The following is a 25,086-nucleotide window of genomic DNA, read 5'->3' on the forward strand; positions in this document are numbered from 1 at the left end:
TTGCTTAATCAGTTCTGTTTTGGACTTAGTCTTGTAAACAACTCTCTTTAAAAATTAACTTTTTGCAGCCAGGACATATTATATGGGTGGCTGCCCCAAACCTTTATGATGTCTGGTGTCTATTTGTGTTACAGCTGTTATACAATTATTCTTCAATGTTCTTGCCATGTATTTAAAATGCTTAACTTACTTTTAGAACTCTTACAGATAGCACTTTAACTATAAAATGCAAATCCATGTGTAAACAATCTCCATGTATACTTTTCAAGACATTCAAGTTTGTTAATCAATCATTTTTCCCATCCTTTGTTCAGATATTAAGAGTAGGGAATCCATTCCTGGACGGGTTTATCCATTCCCGGGAATTCGGGAATCCCGCATGTCATTCCCGGGAATGACACAGTGCACGGACATCTCACATGTGAACGGTTTTAGAATGAGCGACACTTATTTTTAATAAAACTACTGCAATATGTTGATACCAATAAAAGACTAACCTTAACTACAAGTAGTTCATGCTGTCATATAAGTACATGTATCTAGTTAGTTGCGGTAATAAGAGCGTAGAAAGCACAACATGTCGAGCGTGCGGCCGTCCAGGTGAGAGCGCACCTTCGTGCAGAGTATGCCAGCCTCTGAGAAAGCACGTTCTACCTCCAGTGAAGTAGGCGGCACAGTTATCAGATACCAATACGATTGTTCTAAACAATGCCCGCGCTTGCCGTTGCTCTGAAACCGCCGTTTCAGCTTTTACTGATGCATCCAGTTTCTTGTCATCATTCTGTGATGGCAAGTTTCTTAGCACAGATAATGCGGATGCAACAGACTGACACATTGCAATTTCTAGTTGCTGTTCAAAGCTGTCAACAGCACAGACATCAATGAACTCTGCCCCGTCCTGGCATTCGTGCGCTGCAGAGTGCAGACTCCTCCCAGTCCACTGTGCTCAGTCAGCCGGGAGATTGACTGCTGCTGGTCTGTTGTTGACTGAATTAATCGGCAACACACTACACCGTGGGCCAAAAAACCGTGGCACTTAATTATTTTCAACTATAACTCTGTTATTTCTTGATCGATTTTGACACTTTTACACGCTATATATGCGAGCTTGGCCGTTCCCGTTTTCCCGGGAATTACAGCAGATTAATTCTTGGGAATGTGGGAATGAAAAATGTCTGGAAAGGGAGCCCAGGAATGGATTCCCTAACTAAGAACAACCCACTTTTTTACCTCACAGAAATACCTCTCAATGGCCTGCTTACAAATAAGTTGATGTTAAATACTGGATTCTGTGAGGACCTGTCAAGAAGCAGTATGTTGAGAAATTGAAAAACCTTTGTTGCTGTCGACACATAAGTATTATTCTGTTGCATGATTAATGGAATTTACAGATCTCTGGGACATTCTAATGAGATCGTTAGAGAAGGAATTGTGCATTTTTGTATGTGCCAAGAGTATATTTTCTCATGGCAAAAAGAAAAAGTACCTTCTGTGGTAAGTTAAATGATCTCTTACCTGAAAGAGGAATCTGAGAGAGGATGAATTGTCTTCTTTTTGAATAAGGTCCCAGAGGACAGGCTGTAAGGAGACATTGAAAAGTAAATAGGAGCACCTCTCCTGGCTCCCTCCCCACATAGCTGTGCGGGGTTTAGCATAATTAAAAGAGAAATGACATCAGGAGGGGCATTTCATTCTCTAAAAACAAACAAAAAAAATCTCAAACAAAACAAAATCCAGTGGTAAATCAGTGAAACTGGTTGTTTAGTCCACTAGCCATTTGTAGATATATTCATGAACTAAAAAAAAAAATGCAGAAGCATTGAACTTTACACAAAGCATTCACAGAATATTATCACTGCTGTAATTACTTGGGAATGCTATACTCAAACATATAACAATAGTCATGTAATTACACAATGCCCAGCTGTTCCAGTTGAACTCTCATGGAGAATCCTTGACAGGCAAATTAAATATTCAGTCTACAGACTGTCACACACACGTGTGCCTTAGGGACAGGTTATAGGCTCTGGCGGTGGTAATTCTTCACCAATCCACTAGATGGCATTCTTTACTAATGCCTCTTCTCCTCCCTCTACAGACTGGATGATTGACAACCTAACCATCTCTGATGTCACTTCCAGTGTCTGTCCCCCTGGACCCGCCTCTTCCTGCCTGGATTGTACTTAACCGGAAGTGCCACCATCTTGAACAGTCACTTTGGGACTCGTGTCTATAAAGATATCTTTTTTGCCTTTTTCAACACATCTATAATTCAAGTTTATTTTCAGTCATACAGGGTTTGCCTGCGGGTGCACCAAACCTTTATGCTTGTGTGTGTTTTTCGTTACAAGATATACTGCACTAGCTAATCAAGGACAACTAAAGAGCATCAGCCTTTAATGTTGGGGTAAATCTGTGAGAAGTAAGTAGCTGCTACATTCAAAGACGTCAATACTCTCAAAAGTTTTTATCCTCAGTTGTCTTGAGCAATGCTTGTGTTGGAGTGATATTTGACAAAGATTGGGATTGTACAGTGATATTCACATTACATGACCAAGCCCAGCTAGGAATATGGTATCAGTTCAGAAAAATGTTAGTTGGTAAAGGAGATGTCTAGCTCACCCCCAATTATAGAGCTGACATATGAAACTAATAAAAGTGACATTAAATTAAAAAAAAATTCTTTGAAAGGTATAACACAGCCTTGCTCCATATTTAAAAACTAGCTGTGATACTGTGAATATCCCAATGAAATTTTGTAAGACTATGTCAGTTATAGTGTCATCGGTTAATCAGAAGTACTATGTAACTAAGTACATTTCTGTATAATTGTAGGTTCATTTTTTTTCTAAGGGTTAATATTATTGGCAGGCAGTCTTGCACAGTAGTTAATACTTTGGACCCAGGACTTCAAACCCTGAGGTTGTGGGTTCAAATCCTACTACTGACACTGTGTGACCATAAACAAATCACTTTACCTGTCTATGCTCCATTTAAAAACACAAAACAAATGTAACTAATTGTATCTCAAATGTTGTAAGTTGACGTCAAGAGAGGCATCAGTCAAATAATAACACTATCAAGTCACTATACAAGCTGCTTACTCTTGAACATGCTTTACACAATTGCCCATGTAAAACATTTCCACATTAAATCAATTCCTGTTTTTTACTGCTTTTCCTAGTGACTAGACTTTTGTTGGTGGTCATGGCAAAAACACAAATTTACAGGAGACTGTATTCATTTGAATTGAAATGGGTAATCTTTAGGAATAAGGTGAAATTTGACTATATATTGTTATCATTATTAGATGCTTATGATTGTCTTTTGTTTACACTGTTCACTCAAGTACAGTATTTCTTTTTGTGTTTTTCATCAGTTGTATGTAGTCCCTCTTTAGAGTCCACAGATGTGAATGTATATGCAAAACAGTGCTTGAAGTGGATATAGTACTTACGAGATGGCACAATATGTGTTACTCTGATGTATTAACATGAAGAACATGGAGCATGTCCCCATTAGAAATTCAAGTGCCACTATTTAAGACAGACATTTCTTCCTTGAAGTTTGCAGCACGTCAACCAAAGAGCACTCAGTGTTGCAACCAGGGGCTGAAAGTTGATGGAGCAGAACAGATAATGAAGATAAAAGTCAGTACACATCTAAAAGTGGTGGCAGCCAACAGCAAGAAACAGCAGTTACTAACCATTGAGCTTTGCATTTTCTATGAGCTTCGCTTAACTTTCTCTTTCCATTTCACAATGTGATCATGTCTCTTTTTTCCTATCCTGGACACCACTCCGGCTTCACTTGTCCATCCACCTTATTAGTTAGTGGTGCTATCTGTGTGGTCCATCAATCCTTTCTGTCATGTCTTTCATTTGCATAAAGCACATTCTTAGCATATGTTGTGATGTGAGACTTTGCATACAAGTTGATAAATATTTTGTATGTCTTTATTTGTAATTTAGGCAAAGCAATGTAATATAATAATAATAATATTACTGTTACATTAGTGAGAAACATTCATGTTTACCCCTGCCTTCTAGGAATGGGTCTCTTTGAGTTTTACGACAGAGTTGGGGGAAGTGCCTGAAACAAGTATGGCTAATGTTTCTCTGAAGTCTCTCAGTCAACCCTCATAGGAAAGTCAGGCTGCCTAACTGCCAAGCTTTACCTTAACATATGATTTTGGGGGATTGCAGGTGTGAAGATGTTCTATTCCCCCATTGGTCTGAAGTATGGCTGGTTGGAACTGGCTTGTATCAGAAGCCTTTAAATACCATGACGTCTTATTGGCTCTAGGGGTTGGACAGAAAACCTATAAATTTGCCAACTCCCTCACTCTCTATCTCTTACCAAACTGCTGAATGACCATCTCACACCATGAACTGAAAAGGACAACACAATGGAGAACACAGCTCGGCAGCTATATTGAGACTAAAGAAAGCTGACTACAAATGATGCCTTAACTAGAGACATTTTAAGTAACTAACAAGTCTGTTTGCAGCCTGAAACAACACATCACCATTTAATCAGGTTGTATGGTTGCCAATATTCAAATGTACTTTGCATATTGTTATTATTTATGAATGTTATCAATAATACAATGTTTAAATTGTAACTTAACCCCTGCTTGTCTTTTACTACACCTAATTGCCTGAGGTTATAGATGTAGGAGGGAAGGTAGAGAGAATTTATATACAGTAATCCCTCGCTACTTCGCGGTTCACTTTTCGCGGATTCACGACTTCGCGGATTTTATATGTAAGCATATTTAAATATATAACGCGGATTTTTCGCTGCTTCCCGGGTTTCTGCAGACAATGCGTCTTTTTACTTCTGGTATTTGCTTCCTCAGTTGGTTTGCCCAGTTGATTTCATACAAGAGATGCTATTGGCGGATGGCTGAGAAGCTACCCAATCAGAGCACGCAGTTAAGTTCCTGTGTGCTGCTGATTGGCTCAGCGACGGAGTGCTGCATTAACCAGGAAGTCTCATCTCACTCATTCAGCATTAACGTGCTCTTGCTACTGCATTCAGGGGATTATCACTTTCAATCGTCATCATTTTTACTGCGCAGCATATTCATCACCATCATCATGTCATATATAGCTACGTGTACTTCGCTATACAGTAAGTGTAAACTTATCTACCGATTTCATATTGCTTAGCAGTTGTCCCTGTTATTAATAGAGTAAAGGGTGGGTTGTAAACAATACAGGGAGGGTTTAAAAACGTCCAAATACATGTTAAATAATTAAATAAATATGGTGTCCCTACTTTGCGGAAATTCAGTTATCGTGGTCGGCCTTGGAACCTATCTCCCGCGATAAGTGAGGGATTACTGTACTATAATATCTTATAAACAGTGGTAAGTCTGTGAGATTTGACGCGTTCTGACAGAGGCTACATATTAATAATACAAAAGGGGAAAGTAGAGTAATATAATACTCTACCAAGACAAAACAGCATAACACAGATCATGTAAGTTAGCATAATATTAAAAAATAGCAACAAAAACTTTATCAACAAATATAGAAATGCATGTAGGCTAGTTTTGTTTTTTCTATAACATCTTCAAATTTAAGTCAAATGTGTCAAGAAATTTTTGAAATTTTAGAGTACTTAGTTTTTCTATCTTAGCAGATGTCTACTGGCTCATATGTACCATTGCGCCAAATGTCAGCTTTTTAACTAAGCGGGAAAGAATGTTTTTGCTGTTGAGTGAGTGTGTGAGTTAGTGAATGATTGAGGGAGTAAGTCAGTCAGTCAGTCAAATTATAAAAGAAAAACTTGAGACAAGACTATTTTTTCAAGTCCCGCCCTCAAGTCCCGCCCTCCTCTCAACTGTTTTCAACCATGCCCACGGTCCTCTCACCTTTCATTCGTGTGAATGCTTTTGTCAGACACAGTTCCTGCGCTCTCAGCTCTTATAAATTGTTTTACGTTTTCCTCAATTTAAGTTCCCAATAAAAGAAGACTTATGTCCAAATCATATTGAAGAATTTCAGCCACGAAGGGTTATCAACAGAAGAAATGAGTACACGGGCAATCCTAGCACAGAGAAATGTTAAAGTCAAATGAATTAATGCGAAAATGATGAATTGGTTACATGGCAAATTGTTTAAATGCATATCAATAGACTATGCTGAAACAGTTGGTGGTGATGGTGCGGAAGTTGAAAACATCAACTTACAATATCCCGTAGAATACCTACAACCGTTAACACCGTTCTGTCTTCCACTGGCTGAATTACTGTGGAAAGAAGGATGTATCGTAATGTTATTGTGTAATTTATGTCTGAGTGATGGGCTATGCAATAGGACAAGATTAGTTGTATTCAAAACTGGTCGAACAACAGAACGAAAATGTATAACGCAACGAATACCACTAATACAACATGAAACATAATTTTCTTTCAATTTATTACATTTTACTATTTTTTACTATGGTTAATTACTCGCTGTAATGTAAAATAGTTAGTTCTGTTATGTATATGTAACAATTCCCATGAAAATAACAATCTGTTTAAATTGTACATCCGCTTCCCCATACGCAATTGGCAGATCTGTGAAGTGGCTAGCGTGTAGTGCCCACCGGACAGTTGGGGAGCGAAGCGGGCAAGGAGTAGAGCCCCCTAGTATAGATATATACATAGATAGATATATAGCAACACAGAATTTTTAAATCCCAGAGATTTTTTTTTTCATTGGTTGAGTAAAATTTGACTTTTATTTGTAATTACTGTTATATTTTTTATGGTAATGCTCAAAATTGGACGTCCAATAAAAATAAAGTGGAATTTCCATAAATAATCTGCATCAGGCTCATGGGAATCTATGCAGTATTAGGAAAAAAATAGATGCTGTCAAATAATCTAAGAAACACATCTTTTGAATGCAGCGGGAAAACCAGAGTAACTGGGTAAAAGGTATATAGATATGGTGAAAGCATGCAAATTCTCCAAAGACAGCGCGTGAGTCAGGGTTCAAACCCAGTACTGTGAAGTTAAGAAGTAGAATTGCTATGGGCAACCACTATATGGAGTTTGGTTTCATTTTACTGTGGACTGGGTCATCATTCAAATAGTTGAAAACCCACCACAAGTGACAGAGTACCCCTGCCAGAAAAGCAGATATGAATTAAATTATAATTCTAACGGACAATCACAAGAAAAAGAAACTACAGTATGTTAGTGCTTACTTAACCAAAGGAACTTTCCAAACTCTATCCATTTACCTATTTTCTGAACCTATCAAGCAGGAAGGTTGGATAGGGTGTGCAATACTAGGTCTCTAAAGCTGTACGGCAGAAGTACTAATCACTGTGCCACTGAGCCACTAAGTTACTCCATCATGAATCGTAACATACAAGTCATAACATAACTTTTTCCATCCTGCTTATGGAGACTATCCCAGTAGCACCGGACACAATGCAGGAAACACCTCAGAACTGTTTACTTGTCAATTTCAAGGCCCAGCTCTCATGTACCCAAACTCACACTCATACAGGGCCAATTTAGAATTGCCAATCAAGTTCCTATATAACATTAATAATTACTGATTAATTGGCCAGTGTTGAGTATTCTCTGTAGAAAAGTTTGAATTAAGGTTAGTGTTTTGGGGAGAGTTCACCTACACTGAAGCAGCTGAGAAGATCCTCTTTCAGGGACACGTTACGCTCATTTCGCAGAAAGTCTCCAACTGCCTGTAGAACATTCAAGGAGGCATTGGAGCTCAATGCTCCATAGAAAGAGGTGTTGTCTAGGAGACTGGAGAGCAATATGGCCTCACTCAGCTGTGCTCTCACCTCCCTCTTCCCTGTGTCAAATCCCGATGGCAGGCTCAGAATGAAATCCAGTAGTCGAAGAATATAATTAACATTTACAATCCAGTTATGAAGTTCATGCACTTCCCCTTTACACTCGCTTAGTTTGTACAATATCTCCAGAAGATGTGGAGCTGGGTTCTGACAGAGCTGGGATGATTCAAAGTCATATGGTATTGGAAGCAAGTCAAATATCTTTTGGAGGAAACATCTTTCATCTCCAGAGTTTGTTTCTGGATCTGCACAGTACCTCAATATCCAAGGGTGAATTGGAGCAAGATGGTAATAGATAGTATCATTGTGGCATATATAGTTTCTAAAACCCTTATTGTTCCAGCAGTGCTTCAAGAGGGTAGCATTTTCAAATGATGCAGGGGTCCAATAACGAATATCACAAGTGCCCAGCTCAGAAGAAATAAAATTGTACCAGTTTTTGCTGCAGAATTCAAATGCCCAGCTTCCTTCTACAGGAACAAAGGTGGTCTCATTGCCACAGAGATTTCCAATCAATGCTGAAGCATTAGGCAAGAAACACTGACTGAAGTTCTGCACACTTAGTACTCTGGTACTCAGACGGCTGAGACAGTTTTCACTTGTGCTTTTCAAAGAGCTTCCATTGGGGCCAGAAGACATTTGTTGACAAAGGTTATCAATGCTGGTCTGATTAAAAGAGTAGAAATCCTTCTGCATTGTAACCTAAAGCAATAAAGAATGAAGAAAAAAATTATAGCAGAATGCAGGTTCAAGAGCCAATACTTACAATGAGGAAAAAGTCCACCCATTTGAATCATAAATTCCATCACCCAGATTATCATGGTACCATAACGTAACACTTCTTCCTGTTGGCTCCCTACCCCTTGCATACAACACTTTAGCTTTGGCCGTGTCTTCACTTTAGTATGGGCAAGGAGACAGGAGACAGTTGCCAGTGGTGTTATTTGGATAAAGATGTGAAATAGAAAGACAAGTACCTGAAGAACACAGAAGCATCAAACAGGGAAAAAGATATACAGGGATTTTAGGAGTTAATGAAGAAGGCATAGTCAAACCAGGCAGATGTTGTACTTTGAATTTAGGCAAAAATAAAATGAAGAATGGAGAGGAGGCAATTTAAACATGGCACATTCAAACCTGATCAGACTTTAATTTGATTGGCAGTGGCACAAATGGCAAAGAACATGTTCAAATAAAATTCATGACATATGCATTTTGTGGCATTGAGCATGGATATGGTCCATCAAAGACACAGGAAAGAGAGGAAAAGCAGGCACTGGCAGAGATTATAACTTTGGAAGGACTTGAACCAGGAGGCTATCAGGAAAAAAATCGAGGGAAGGGCAATCTAGGAAGAAATGGACAATGCTTCCCTCACGCAACATTACTAATTTCAGGCCTGCCTAACATTCTTTAGAGAGAGATAAACATAGAGAAAGAGAGTGAGGCCAAAAGATTTGGGTATGGTTTGGAAACCTTTAGGCCAATAAAGGGATCATTTGAGTCCCAGGATAGGTGTAAAGAGGCCAGATTTCATTTTTTAAGGGGTTAGGCAGCATTTATGCCTGCCTGACATGGTGGCATTCTTAAGGTACCTGAAGGCTCAGGGGTTGCTAAAAGGAGCTCTAGTTCCCTTTAACTTTAAGGGCAAAGGTAGGTCAGTCTCTGGTCCTTGATTATGTGGCTTGGACGGATGAGCTTGTGGCTTGTAATCACTGTGTGTAAAGAGGCTTATTGAGACCAGAGTCAAGAAGTGGGTTAGGCAAGGGTTTAAAGGGCTGGAGAAAGAGAAACCAGACTCAGAAAGAAAGAGAGATATTTGGGAAGTGACTTTATGGAGTGTTTTTGTGATACTCAGAAAAGTGGAAATGGGTAAGAACCAAACCAGGGGATAATGGAAGAAAACATGTTTTACCTTCCGCTTATAGGCTGCACTCTGCTCTCCCTGTACTCATTCACATATAACATGTTGCCATCTTTATTGTTATTCTGTATAAGAAATTTCTCTTAATAGTGCCTCTTCTGAGAGACAGTGCATTCAAAGGGAAGCAACATATATCTTCAAAAACGAAACAATTAAGCATTGTGGCTCAGAACTAATGCTGGAACAGCTTTGAAATGTACTCATGTCCTTCACTCAGCAAGTTGTTCTCTCTTTGTATTTTGATTCCAGTTTCATGTAGACGAGCTCATTCTAGTTCGGATCACATACCCCAGCCAGTTGTCTTACAGTTGTGTGAACCTTTTAACAAGCATGCCTTCATGTTATTACATTTTTCTTAATCACTGGTCTCCACAAGTCATAGAATCCAGCTGCTGAAATAAAGTAGTGTTGGATGAATGCCTTAAGAACAGTCTGGATTCTTTATGGCATATATGTAAGAATCGGCCAAATATTAGTTAGGTGTTTCCCTTGATGACTCCTAGATTCTGATTCAGGAGCAGAGGCTTGTATTTGGGCCTCAAACTGACAATAGGCTGGCTCTTTACATTATGTTTCATAGTGTGGCCACCACATTACAAGTATGTAAAAATGTATTTGAGGCAACAAACCAAAAGCCAATTAGTGGATGTGATAAGAACAATCTGATGTGTGGTTTATCTTAGCTAGCAGGATGTGGAAAAGCATTCTGTCACTGGAATTAATGTAACAATGAAAGCATAACAGTATTGTGGGTTTGTCAGTTGGCAAAATGCTATGAATGCACCTATTAACACTAGAAATACCAAAACCTACAAAAAAATGAAGCCCACCTTAAATCCCATCGTACCTCTCCATCAGTGTCTTTTGTCTTGTAAATGTGTCAATCAAGACAAGCAACAGGCAGCCCGCTATACCAGCCCCCCACCACCAATACTTCAGAAAGGTCAAGAAGTTCTTCCAGCTTGAGCCTTGATTATGTTGGAGTGAAGTGCTGGAGGTTTAGAGTGGAAATAATAGATCGCTATTTGGAACACATGCATTTCATGTGTGCTCCATGTCTACAACAATCTATGTACAGTAAACACATCATTAAAACAGAAGCGTTTTTCATGTTTTAAGTAATAAATGACAGAAAACTAGAGATGAACTGTATAATGTGTGAAGGCTGAAGTCCAAATATCAAATAAACACTTTCACAAAAGCTACAAGTATAATACAACAGTGTCTGTGGTGCAGCTGTAAGAACTGCTGACTTATAATCCAAAGGTCACAAGTTCAAAACCAGCTCCTGTGCAAATTTACCATTTTGAGTAATGAGCTGCTCTTATTGTTAATATTGTACAATAAAAGCATACGTTTGATTGCATCTGTAACAGCCAGTGTAAATTTATAGTACTTGTAAAAGTTAGCGTATTTTTTTTTCACTTTTAACATTTCTGTTTTACGATGTGTTTTTATATAGATTGTTGTAGACACAGAACACACATGAAATGCATGTTTTCCAAATAACAAACTATTATCCCTCTCTAAAACTCCAGCACTTTACTCCAAGATAATCAAGGCTCAAGTTGGAAGAACTTTTTGCCCATTCTGCGGTGGTGGGGGGGGGGGATGGTATAGCAGGCTGCTTGCTGCTTGTCTTGATTGACACATTTACAAGACAAAAGACGCTGACGGAGAGGTGTGAAGGGATTTAAGGTGGGCCTGATTTACGAGTTTTTTCGTAGGCTTTCGTAATTCTAGTGTTAACCATTGTGAGGGATGGCTGGCCATCTAGATGGAGCCCTCCCTGTAGCATGGAAGTGCCCCGAAGACCAGCAGGGAATTATGGACAATGGAGTTTTTATTCCCAACCCTGCGGGACACCGTGGGGCCCACCAGAGGACGCTGCAGGGAGGCTCAAGGACTCTTACGTGCCCTATAACCCGGAAGTGCGTCATGATCACATGACATGAAGAAACGACGTGCTTCCAGGTTGAGGAAAAGGACTTTTACTCTGACCCGGAAGTCATAAGGACTTGTGGATTGTTGGACAGGAACATCTCCGGGTCAGGGGATATAAAAGGACTTTGGGGAAGCCCAGACACTGAGCTGGGCTGGGTGGAAGGGTGGCAACGCGTCTGGGAGTGTGGAGGATTGGTTATTGTTTATTGATTAGTTATTGATTTAGGAGATTTGTGGAGAGGTGGTGCTTTGTGCACATTATTATTATAAATAATATTCATCTTTGGATTTTACCTGGTGTCTGACGTCTGGTCTGAGGGTTCAAGGGGTCACGGAGACCTTAATCTGTCACACCATCTTCTCTTGGAATAGTTTAGATATGATTGCAATTTGTAAATACATAATTCTTCTTGGTAGTAAAATGCTAAAATGCCCCCCCCCCCAAATTTACTCACATACCCAGGCTTTGAAAGGCTGATGCAACATCACTCCTACCCACAATTTCTTGTTGCTAATAAAACTGTTTAATCCCAGCACCTTTTGTGCCCCTAGGCTTTGTGACATAAAGTTAATAAAAGCAAGTAATTGAGCATTGCTGTGTTCTTTTCTTGTCATACCTGGCTCTGAGCTCTTGCCACCCAAAAAGATGAGTTAGCACACACAGTACTGTTGAACTCTGTAGCAAAATATTCACTGCATACCGTCACCCACAAGAAGTCAGCTTCAGCAGCAGACAGGTACCAAGCAGCATCAGAGCAGAGGGACTGGAGATCAACCCCTGGGTAACTTGCTTCCATGTCTACAGTGTCATCATTTCCTTCAAACAGATTACAGTATAGGAAGACTGTAAAGTTGGAGACTCCAGTCAAGCCAGGAATTGACTCATTACAGGCAGCCTCCAAAAGCTCTGAGGTTGCAAAAAAGTTGTCTTCTGCAGTCACATCTGTCCCAGACCAGATATTCTCCAGATCTGGCTCTGGGGCAATTGACCTTGTCTTCCGAAGATTCTCCTGCTTTTTCTTTGACCATTCTTTTCCGAGCTTCATACAGGACAGAAAAGGAGGTTCAGCTGGAAACCCCTGAGAGGCGAAGCCAAGCATTTGGGCATTCCAGTCAATGTTGTTTCTGATACCCCTGGAAAGACAGAAAAATGTTTTTTTTAAATAATTAAATCAGTACAAGAAAGAACCAGATTTAAAATAAAAAACACTCCTGTTAAACAGGTGAGCTCTAAAATATCATATACTCAACATACATCTATAGAGTTTACTAGTATGATAAACAACAAGGGAAAGCTGGAAATGCTGCAGTACAGCTATCTAACATAAAAACGAGTAAAAGCAATTCATGAGAAAATAAAAAAATGAAAAACAATAGTGCACAAAAATAAATCTTGAAACTAGGTCTTAATGCTGGCTGCACAGACGCTACCACTGTCTCTTCACATCTTAACAGGCCTGAGACTGAATTAGTATCTCCATCATTGTAGAAGTGCAGCTTATATGTGCTTACATGTCTGCGTGAGTTTTCCTTGTAGATCTCAAAGACTTGCACGTTGTGTTCATTGGCAATTCTAAACTGGTCCCACATTCATTAGTGCAGGTATGTCAGTAAGTGAGCCCTGTCATGGACTGGCATCCTGCCCAGGGCTGAATGTCATCTTGAGCCAAATGCACTCAGAATAAATATGCTTGTCCGTAAAAAGGATTATGTTGGTTCATTAATGGATGGACTTATTTAATTAGGATGGACTCAGCTTGATGTTATTCTGAAGGATTTACATTGATACGACTGGCAAGGTTTGTTGGGCTGAATGGCCTGTTCTCGTCTAAATCTTTCTAATGTTTGAATGCTGTAATTCAGATTATCAATTAAAGTCTACTCACCAGAGCAGGAGTTGCCTTAAGTCACCTGAAACGTAAAAATGAAAGCATTATCCATATTTTTAATCAATAAGCAGTGAGATCTGAGACAGGCAGACATGATGTAACAGTCAAGACTAAGATGTGAAATTGAGGGGCCAGCCATAATTGACCGTCATTAAGTGGACACACTGTAATCTGATAGCTCCTTATTAACAATGCTCAAGAGACTGAGTTACACTCAGATCTGAGAGAGGAGCTGGCCACACAAGCATAAGAAAAGAAAACAGTATTCATTTATAGTCAGCTTACCCACTGTACTTTTACTTGTTACTTAAAAACAAAGTTTCACTTCTTACTGAAAACCTGGCAGAATCTTACATCTTCTACTTGTAGATATCAGATATGCAGCTCTAATTTATCTTGTGTTATAATGGCTGTTTGCTCCCTTTTATCTCCTACCGTTTAGCCATGTTGTATTTTTGCTTTGTTTCCTACTTGTATAAGGAACATTTACTGTAACTGCAAATGGAAGAGTTGTGAAAATCATTGAGAAAACCTTAACTTATCTTTTCGTATTGTGAAAGTGATTGAATGTACCTTTGCTTATATAAAGATATATGTAACATTCTAATCTTCATTACTGAAAGATATTTTACATTTCCTTGGTTCCTGCTCCTAGTTGATTACAGACAAGCTTCTAACCTCTTTGCCACCCCTTACTGTTTCTTAATCATTCACTGATTGACAATTTGCTCTGATTACACAATGCTGAGTGAACATTTACAAGCAGTACTAAAAAGATTTTGCCTGATCTTTGACATTTACTGAGAGATTATTTGCCTTTCTTTACCAATCAGTGGTAACTTGCTGACTTACAGTTCCAGCCCTGTTTCTTAGCGGAGTAACCACTTCTTGCTCCTTTGATGAGACAACCTCTTTCATGCTCTGTGTTTCTGTTATTACTTAATTTTTTTGATGAAAACTGGCCATTCAGCCAGCTATATCATTCATTAACCTATTTACATAAATGTTTTCAAAAGATTTGAATGATTTGAAGACTTTAATCAGCAGTACTCTGTGAAAGGAAATATTTTGCAAAATATGTTTAAAATTACCCCTGAACCATATCCCATCTTTGTCATTGTTCTTTCTGAGAAATACCTGGCATTTACTCTAACGAATCATTTTACAATTTTCAATGCATGTCATTTCTCAGTCTGTGTGCTTAAACTGTGTCACACGCGTGCATATAGGAGGAAACTGTATGGACCAAGAGAGAGAAATTCCACACCAGGCCAGGGGGTGACGGGGTGTGCTAACCTTTCTTCTGTCGTCTTGGTAGACAAAAAAAATGGGAAAACCTGTCTGATCCAACTCTGAAGCCATCACTTCCGGTCTCAGCACCCAGAAACACATCACCTCCGGTTCTGGCACCCAGGAACATGTCTTCTGGTGCCCAGAAGTACGTCACTTTGGTGGCAACCCCAGAAGCACATCACTTCTGGGTTCACTACGCCACTTCCTGTCTGGACATTTAAAACCGCCATCTTTTCCAACCATCCTCAATTCAGTTACGGACTCCAATCCATGCACATCAGTGTTATTTTCAAACCCTTTTTACAGCCAGGGAAATTATATTGGTGGCTGCCCCAAAACTTTTTGAGTGTGTTGAGTCTAATCATTTCACAACTGTTAAAATCATTTACATCATTCTCTCTTTATATGCCAAACCCCACAGTCATTAGAACAACCTAGACAAGAACAGGCAATTCAGCCCAACAAAGCCCACCAGTCCTATCCACTTAATTCTTCTAAAATAACATGAGGTCTCATTTTGAAATTCCCTAAAGTTCTACTGTCTACCATGCTACTTGGCAACTTATTCCATGTGTCTGTGGTATCCCTCAGAATGACTCTGCTCCAGTTGCTGCCTCCGAGCTGTTGAACCCACCTGATGAGGAGAACTTTGAATTCTTTTGACCTGGAGATGGGAGCTGAAGTGCCATGCTTTTCTACTGCTGACAAACCCTGTCTGGAAAGAGTCTTGTGTTTGTACCTGCCAGTTCAGCAATAAACATATTTTTCCCTCGGGACACCTGTTCCCTTTTTCCAGTCTCCTGTGCAACTTAGTGACCCAAGCTTGACAATATATATATATATATATATATATATATATATATATATATATATATATATATATATATATATATATATATATATATATATATAGTGTGGCAGACAGCTGGTGCCTGATGCCTCTATTCTGGAAGAACCAGGGGAGAGAACACATCCAGAGCTGTACCTCTAGATTGCAGCCCCTCTGGTTGCAGTGGTTCCTTGGGCTCCCTCAGGGATCCATGGGAGTTTGATATTGGTGCAGCCCTGTTGGATTCCGTATGGCAATGCAAGGGGGTGCTGTAGGTGCTGTTTAGCCCTGTGTGGCAGCACTTCCGGGTGTCCTATTAAAGGAGCCAGCTGCCAGTACTCTGGTAGCCAGAGTCGGGAGGTGGAGAACAAAACTTGCTGGAGGAGGAGTGGAGGTGACTGAAGAGAGAGAGTGAAGAGAAAAAAAGAAAAAAAAGAGTGGTTGTGCTTGTGCTTTGACTGTGCTGTGTGGGTGGGAAACGGGGGAAGGCGTTTCCCACATGGAAAAAGAAAAAATATATAAACCGTGTGTGCTGAACTTGTGTCCTGTGTCTGGTTTGGGCGGTAGAACAGCCCTCTGCAGGCCACTATATTATGTATGTATAAAAAACCAGCTGACCCCTGCAGAGCTCCACTCTTGAAATATTTCTTCATAACATTGTGGGTTGATACTGAGCTTAGGCCAACTTTACAATTACAATTTTACAATTTTTCAATGCTCCTGGAATCCTAGCCGTTTGTTATTTAAAGACAACCATGTGTAAGGGATGGCCGGTAGCTCAACTGGAAGGATGGGGGAAGGCAGCTACTTTGGGACAGTGCCTCTCCCAAAACGCTAGATGGCAGCTTCCTTGGACTGTAGCGGTGCCCCGGATTTCCACAAGGCATCATGGGACTAGGAGTTCTCTATCACAGCCCTTCTGGGTACCATGAGTGCCGCCAGGGGACACTGTGGGAAGACATTGGGAGACAAGGTTCTCACCTAGCCTGGAAGTACTAGCAAGTCACGAGGACGGAAGCCCTGAAGTACTTCCAGGCTGACCAAAAACTTGAATTCTCCATCTGACCTGGAAGTTCTGGCAGGTCACATGCACATCAGAGCAGAAGCACTTCTGGGTCAGGGACTATATAAAGGACTGCTGAAAACCCAGCAAGCGAGGCAGAGTTGGGTGGAGGTGGACAATGCTTGCTGGGAGGTGTGGAGGAGGAGAAAAGAGAGAGAAGATTTGTGTTTTGTGTGGTATTTACCTGTTTATAGTGGCTGTGGTGCTTGGAGGGCACTGTAAGAAGGAAAAAAGTTATTTAAATTACTTCTTGGTGCTTTCACCTTGTGTCCCGTGTGTCTGTCTGTTGAGTTTAAGGGGCAACAGGGACCCTTAGTGTCCATACATGGATTATTATAAAACTTTTTTTTAAAGTGACAGTATATAAAACTGCACATTCCAGTATAATGAAATATGTTTCTTATTTCTTCACAAAGCTCCATATAACTGACATCAATTTCATTACCTAGAAATCGTGAAAAACAGGCGTTAGTATATTTCCTGGACTGGGCACATGTCCTCCATTAGTATTGACACATGAATATTCCTATCTATCATACTTTCAATGCCTGACTGACAAAAGCTGCTATCTAATCACAAGCACACCATGGGAATAGAGCGTGAGCTCTGGACTAATAAAGGTAAAAATAGAAAAAATACAAAAATACAGTTAGCAATACAAAAACAAATGTTAAAAATCGTATGCATGTGAAATTGTGTTGAAAGTGAACAGTTTTGGGTAACATTCAAGACATTTTATATATATATATATAGTGTGGTGCCCGGCGGGCGTCCATGCCCGGCCAGGACGCCCAGGAGGACAGAAGGAGGGCTCATTCCTCCTCCAGAACGCGAGGGGGCGTCCACCCTGGTTGTATTGGGGTCCACGGGTACAGAGCTGGGAAGCTCAACCCTGTAGGGGCCCATGGTCACCGCCAGGGGGACCCCAATACCTGGAGGACCCTGGACCGCAGCACTTCTGTCACACCAGGAAGTGCTGGGGGGAAGAGGAACAGGGACACCCGGAGTGCTTCCGGGGAGACAGCTGGTACTTCCACCACACTGGGGCGTGTCGGTGGGAGATTGACGGGAACACCCCTGGAGCACATCCCGGTGCTTATTTAAAGGGGCCGCCTCCCTTCAGAGATGGACTTGAGTCGGGTGGAAGAGAGGACAAGGTTGCTGAAGGAGAGAAGGAGGCGGTCTGAAGAGACAAAGAGAGAAGGCATTGTGATAAGGCCTGGACGGTGGGGTATTGGGGCTTGTGAGTATTGATGGACTGTATAATGGAGATCCAAAATAAACGTGTGTGGGGTGATTTAAATGTGTCTGCCTGTCTGTGTCCGGGTCATATTCCATAATAGATTATATATTTTAAAATACTTTACAATAGTTTTTTTTTACAGTGTATTCTTTATTTCAATGTCAATTTCAATGTTCTCAGCATATTATCACAAATGTGTGTTAAAAAAAGTTGTGTGCAATTGAAATGGAAAATTTATTTTACTAATCATGCAGTACACTGGCTAGCACTACCACCTCATAGAACCAGCACTATGGGTTTGAATTCTGCACCCCATCTTTGCCTGTGTGCCTCTTTGCATGTTCATCCTGTGCCTGCATGGATTTTCCTTTGGGCATTACAGTTGTCCTCTAAAATCTAAATTACTTTAATTAATGACTCCATATTGGCTTTGTGCAATTGTGTGTGTGAATGGGTCCTGACCTTCAGTCCAAGGTTATTTCCTGCCTGTTCCCAGTGCTGCTGTGATAAGCCCCAGCTTCCTATGACTTGAAGAAAATCTATTTTTTTTCACGAACTGGTTGCAGGCAACAGCATTGGCAACACTGATGAATTTCAATGTTTTTAATCATTTGCTAAAGTGTCCATTATAAAACGTCAAACTGATGAGAGGCAACAACAAAACAAACTTAAGTACTTACAGAAAAGCAAATGGAAGGAGTGTGATTGGTTTTGTGTGTTGACATTGATACTCCCCACACCACATATAATGAGCATTTTACAAAAAAAATAATTGTAATTGTACTGATGGGATACAGCAGAGGGCGCTCTAGCTGTTATGCATGTAAGGAAGTTTTTGGGTTGTTGCATCTGAAAGTGGTGTGAGAGATGCTGGGTATATTGGGAAAAGGATTCTAAGAATAGGGCTGCCAGGCAAGAGAAAAAGAGGAAGGCCTAAGAGAAGGTTTATGGATGTGGTGACAGAGGACATGCAGGTGACTGGTGTAACAGAACAAGATGCATAGGACAGAAAGATATGGAAGAAGATGATCCGCTTTGGCAACTCCTAACAGGAGCAGCCGAAAGGAGAAGATGAAGAAGAAGCATCTGAAAGTGGTGTGAACATGCTGTAGGAAATAGCCCGGACACTGACAGACAGACATTGTTTAAAGTCCCACACACCTTTATTTACAATATTTAAGTGAAGCACAACCCAGTGCCGCAGCACCAATCACCCCCAATAGTCCAGGCCAACACGAATGCCTTTTGTCTCTTCAGGCCGCCTCTTTCCTCTCCCAGACCTCGTCCTCGTCCCCCCGACTCCAGCCCTGAATGAAGAGAGGCGGCCCCTTTTATTGTCCCCCGGGATGTGCTCCAGATGTGCTCCAGCAATCTTCCACCGACACGCCCCAGTGTGGCGGAAGTGCCGGCTGCATCCCCAGAAGCAGTCTGGGTGTCCCTGCTCCTCTTCCCCCCAGCACTTCCTGGTGTGGCAGAAGTGCTGAGGTCCAGGGCTCTCCAGGCATTGGGGCACCCCCTGGCGGTGACCACAGGCCCCTACAGGGTTGATATTCAAAGCTCTGTACCCGTGGCCCCCACAGCAACCAGGGCGGTTGCCACCTCGTGGTCTGGAGGAGGCGTGAGCCCTCCTCCGGTCCTCTTGGGCGTCCCAGCTAGTTACCACCCCCAGCCGCATGCCACAATGCATAACAGTACAAAATAGAAGGAGTTAAAAATGAATAAGCAAAATGAGTGTAAATAACATCCGAGAGCCAGACAAGTTAAAAATTAGTGAAAATGCAAAGTTTTGAGCTGTATAAGTTGGCGATAGGTCTGGATGAAAGTAATGAACACTAATAGGTTGTGCTTTTTCTAATGGTGGCGGGCCAAGTTACAAGGGATATAATGTGTAAAGAGATACGTACATAGCAGTTATGGCAAAGTTTCAGCAATATTGTACACCAAGAAAAAAATTAAATGTAGGAACGATATGTTTTCTGCAACCAAATGCAGAAAGAATCTGAATCCAATGAGCAGTATGTAATAAACATGCGCTTAAAAAGTCAGTCATGTACCTGTAACTTTGGTATGCTACTCAGATCAGACTGTCATTTACATTTTAGACAAATGACTGAGAATGCAGCTTATTAAAGAAACTGAGTCTTAAAAATGTGATTAAAATTTTCCAGGCCTAGGAAAGCACAAAATGCGGCTAAAGACATCAAACTCTGATGGTGAATGTGCAGCTGTGGATGCGGTGCAAAAATGTGCAACAGAGATCACTAAGGAAATGCCTCACAAAATTAAGCAGAAAACAGACAACAGCAATTTTGTACGCTGTGGAAACAAAGAAGTGGGCAGCTTAGATTGAAACTGCAAAAAGGAAAACAATTTTTCAAAGTGCTGTTTCTCCAAAAAAAAAAAAACACATGTTGTAGAACAAAGCAACAGCACCAGTGACAAGGACGACTTGTTCTTTGCAGAGGCTGCAACTAATGAAAGCAGCAATAAGAATAAATAAAGGGCAAATGTAAATATTAATGGAAGAACAATCCATCTATCCATTTTCCAACCGGCTGAATCCAAACACAGGGTCACGGGGGTCTGCTGGAGCCAATCCCAGCCAACACAGGGCACAAGGCAGGAACCAAGCCCGGGCAGGGTGCCAACCCAACGCAGTGGAAGAACAATGCCTTTGAAATTAGGCACTGGCGCACAGGTAAACATAATGCCTATGGAAAATTTTAATAGACTGTGCATAAAACCTAAAATTAAAGAGAAAAAGATACATTGAATAACTTACAGCAGTGGGCCGATTCCTACTAAAAGGGATATAGTGTTTAGTCAGTGCTGTTTTCATATTGGTTAAGGGTGATAGGCAGGTAATACTGGGCCTGAAAGCTTTCGAAAACTTGGGCTAATCAAAAAAGTCAATGTAATTGACAGCAGTGAAGTGATACCAAGAGACTCATCTAAAACACAGAGCGGTTCAAGAATAGCGAATATACAAGAGCTAGTAAGCAATGACAGTGATTGTCAGTACAAAATCTGTCTAGTCTAAAGGATAATGCAGTTCCAGCAGTTCATCCAGCAAGAAAAGTGCCAGTAACTCTTATAACAAGACTGAAGTAATAGTTACAGTCCTTAATTAAGAAAAACATAGTAAGAAAAAAGAGGACCTGATAGAGAGGGTAAATTCTCTTGTAAGGGCTTAGAAAAATAATGGAGATATGAAATTCTGCATAGATCCAAGAGACTTGAACAAATGGATTGAAAGAGAACATTACAGATTACTGACATAGGTAAACTTCTTGAGTGCTATGACAGGTGCTTGTTTATTCCCTAAACTATATGAATCATCAGGTGTCTACAACATTTTCCTGGATGAAGACAGTGCCAAACGGTGTACTTTTAATACATCAATCTGAAGAATTGCTTCAACAATTTACCTTTGGGAATTTACTCAGCTCCGGAGGTACTTCACAGAAGACCGTGATAGCTGTTTGAAGGTAAAGAAGGTGTAGGTGTCTTTCTTGATGACATAGTGGTATTGAGGAAAACTCAAACAGAACACGATGAAAGGCTGTGTAGGGTGCTAGCACAAGCAGAAAAATCAGGACTGAAACTAAACAAGCAAAAGTGTGAATTTGGTGTAACTGAAATCACTTAACTTGTGGTGACAAATGGTCTGCAGCAGATGTACAGCCCAGTCTCGAAAAGATCAGGTCAGTAGTTAAAATGCCAGCACCTACAAACAAAACTGAATTGCAAAGGACTGTAGGTTTAGTGAATTATATGAGAAATTTTTATTCCAAAACTTTCAACCAATACAAAGGCCTTGTATAGCTTATTGGGAAACAATCATGAATGGCAATGGAAACATGAACATGCCAAAGAATGGGTTATGTTAAAAACAGTCTGATCAAAGAGCTAGCGCTAACATACTTTGATACAGATAAATGATTAAAACTATCAACAGACGCATCTAAGGATGGATAGGGAGCCATATTACTTCAACAGTATGGCACAGAGTGGTTTCCTGTAGCTTATGCTTCATGAAGAAAGACAGCAGCTGAAATAAATTATGCTCAAATCGAAAAAGAGACAATGGGTACAGTTTTTGGCTGTTAAACGTTTCATGAATATGTTTATGACAGAGAAGTCATTCAGTCGATCCTTGATATACAACTGGCCTGACATGTGAACAACTTGCTTTACGACCAAAATTTTTGTTTTGAATTACGACCAACATCTTGCGTTACGACCCGAATGCGGTCACGTGTATCTGCTTGTGCGATTGTAAACAAACAGCCGAGAGCCTTTGTAAGCGTCAGTCGGAGCCCAGATACATGTGTTTGTGGACGTAATTTCGGTCAGTGCAGTGGTTTATATAATTTATTTCGATAATTGCTAAGGAAAGAAGCGAAGGTAACGAAAGCGATCACAATCCAAACGAAGAAGGAAATTGTGTGGAAATATGAGAGTGGCGTTCATGTGACCGATCTCGCTAATATGTACAGCATGTCGAAATCCACCATCTCGACAATTTTACAAAGAAAAGATTTGTATAAGGAAACTCCTTCCAAACAATAACCACCTTCCATTTAATTCTCCTCCTCCTTCCTTCCTGCAAGCCAAAGATGTCAACTTAAATGGTGAGTAGAGTATGAAATTGTTGTTTCTGGTAGGCTAGGCACTTTTTATAACTTTTTGGTTATTGCATTAGAAAAAGTATTGGTGTTTTTGGTAAATTATGCACATTATACAACCCTTTTCTATTAAAAAACGTTAAGTAAGTGTTGCTGTGGGTGGTTCGGAACACATTAAGGGCATTTCCATTATTTCTTATGGGAAAAATAGTCTTGACTTACAACCAACTTGAGTTACGACCAGCCCTCGCAAACGAATTGAGTTCGTAAGTCAAGGGTCCACTGTACTTGAGAATGAACATAAACTGCTAACAGTCATTTCGATGAAGGCTTTTGGAAATGTACAACAGTGCATTCAGCGTCATCGTCAAAAGTATAATCTGACTTTTCAGTTCACTCCAGATAATCAACTGACTGTGGTAGACGCCTTATGTAGAACAAGTCTGTATGACCAGGATCAAGCAGCAGCGACCAAGAGGTACAGATTCATGTAGACTGTGTCTGCAGAAAAATGGATACAGATTGCAAAGGGAACAGAATAACAAAGGGTTTCAAAATATCATTCAGATAATTAGGTTATCAGGATCTGTGAAGCTGCCCATCTCGTTACAACACTGCAGACGAAAACTGTCTGTAATTTATGTTGTTCTCTTGAAAGGTAATAAAACAATCATACCTGTCACAATGAAGCCACAAATGACTAAGCTTGTACATGAAGCCCATTAAGGCATTGAGAAATGCAAAAGACATGCATGTTATGTTTTGGTCACTAAAGAATAAAGACATTGATACACTTGCATAGTGATGTGACATTTGCCAACAGCATAAGTACAAGACAGCCCAAACAACCACGTTTGACTAATAACAAACCAAATAAGCCATGAAGAAAGTTGAAAGCAGATTCAAGCAGACATTTAAGGAAGTTGGTGAGTACATATATAACCCCTTCATGCATATTTTTAGAAAGTCACTAAGCACTGGGGAAATTCCAGAGGACTAGAAAATGGCAAATATTATCCTATTATATAAAAGGCGTTTTTGGAAAGATATAAATAACTATATTATAGTGAGATTAACATGCATCACATGGACATTAATGGAAGGAATTATTAAGGGTAAGATTGTGCAACACATGGCAGTCAGCATGGGTACATAAGACGGAGGTTCTGTTTAACTAACTTGGAATTCAAAGAGGAAGCCACAAAAGGATATGATCAAAATGGAGCTTATGATATTAAGTATCTTGACTTTCAGAAAGCATTTGATGAGGTCCCACATGAGAGGTTGGGCATCAAACTAAAAGAGGTGGGAGTTCAGGGTGATGTTTTGTAGATGGGTGCAGAATTGAGTAGCAGACAGGAAGCAGAGGGTTATGGTGTAAAGAACCTCATCAGAATTGGCCGATGTTAAGAGTGGTGTCCTACATGGGTCAGTGCTAGGGTCGCTCCCTTTTTTAATACAGTCAAAGTAAAAAGTATGTGAACCCTTAGGAATTATCTATATTTATGTCTAATTCCCATATAAAACATTGTGGTATCTTCATGTCAGTCACAATAATGAACAAACACAGTCTCCTATAACTAAAGATGCACAGATTTTCAGAGAATTTTTGACCATATTGAATAAATCATTCAAACTATGAAACTGAAGGTTGGAAAAAGTAAGTGAACCTTAAGCTAATAACTTTTGAAAAAACTCATTGCAGTCAGAATTTAGCACACCTGGAGTCCATTTAATGAAACGAGTTCAGAGGTGTGGCCTAGAATTACTTTAATTTATAAAAAACACTATAAAGTTTGAGTTTGAGCTTTTGACAAGAAGCATATCCAGATGGCAATCATGCCTCGCACAAAAGAGCTGTCTGAAGAGCTACGATCGAGAAATGTTCATTTATATAAGGCTGGAAAGGTTACAAAGTCATCTCAAAGATTTTAGATATTCATCAGTCTACTGTTAGGCAAGTTGTCTATAAATGGAGACAATTTGGTATTGTGGCTACTCTGCCTAGAAGTGGGCGCCCTGCCAAGATGACCCCAAGAGCACAATGCAAAGTCAGCAATGAGGTAAAGGAGAACCCTAGAGTGACATGCTTATCCATGTACTAAATGATTATTTTATAGATGTTGTTGTAAATTACAAAAAAATGTTATCTTCTTTAGAAAAGGGGGAATGTACTGACTGGATAGAGTAGAGGGCACTCTAGCTGTTATGTATGTAAGGAAGTGATGCTTCAATAAACTTTTTTGGTTGTTACATCTAAAAGTGGCAGGAGCGTGCATGTCAGTACATTGACCAATGTTTTGTGCTTTCATTTAGTAGCAACAAAAAATATAAAGTTGGTCTCTCTTCCAATACAATTCATCCTTCGCCTGTTAAATGACAATTTGAACTGCCCTTTAGCCCTTCTAGTTGAATGAAATCTGAACATATCTCACCAGTTTTAGCATTA

General features: G+C 40.2%; 1 protein-coding gene across 1 annotated transcript in view; it reads right to left on the minus strand.

Annotated features, from left to right (window-relative positions):
- The window catches only part of LOC114642541 (stereocilin), a 112,270-nt gene that overhangs the window by 74,854 nt on the left and 12,330 nt on the right, over nt 1–25,086 (minus strand). The window contains exons 3-6 of the mRNA XM_051920786.1: nt 13,579–13,603; nt 12,310–12,826; nt 7,642–8,526; nt 1,516–1,578 (exon numbers count right to left, since the gene is read on the minus strand). Coding sequence (XP_051776746.1) covers nt 1,516–1,578; nt 7,642–8,526; nt 12,310–12,826; nt 13,579–13,603 — 1,490 coding nt within the window. The remainder of the gene's footprint in view (nt 1–1,515; nt 1,579–7,641; nt 8,527–12,309; nt 12,827–13,578; nt 13,604–25,086) is intronic.

This window comes from Erpetoichthys calabaricus, chromosome 17, assembly GCF_900747795.2.
Source record: "Erpetoichthys calabaricus chromosome 17, fErpCal1.3, whole genome shotgun sequence".
NCBI lineage: Eukaryota > Metazoa > Chordata > Cladistia > Polypteriformes > Polypteridae > Erpetoichthys > Erpetoichthys calabaricus.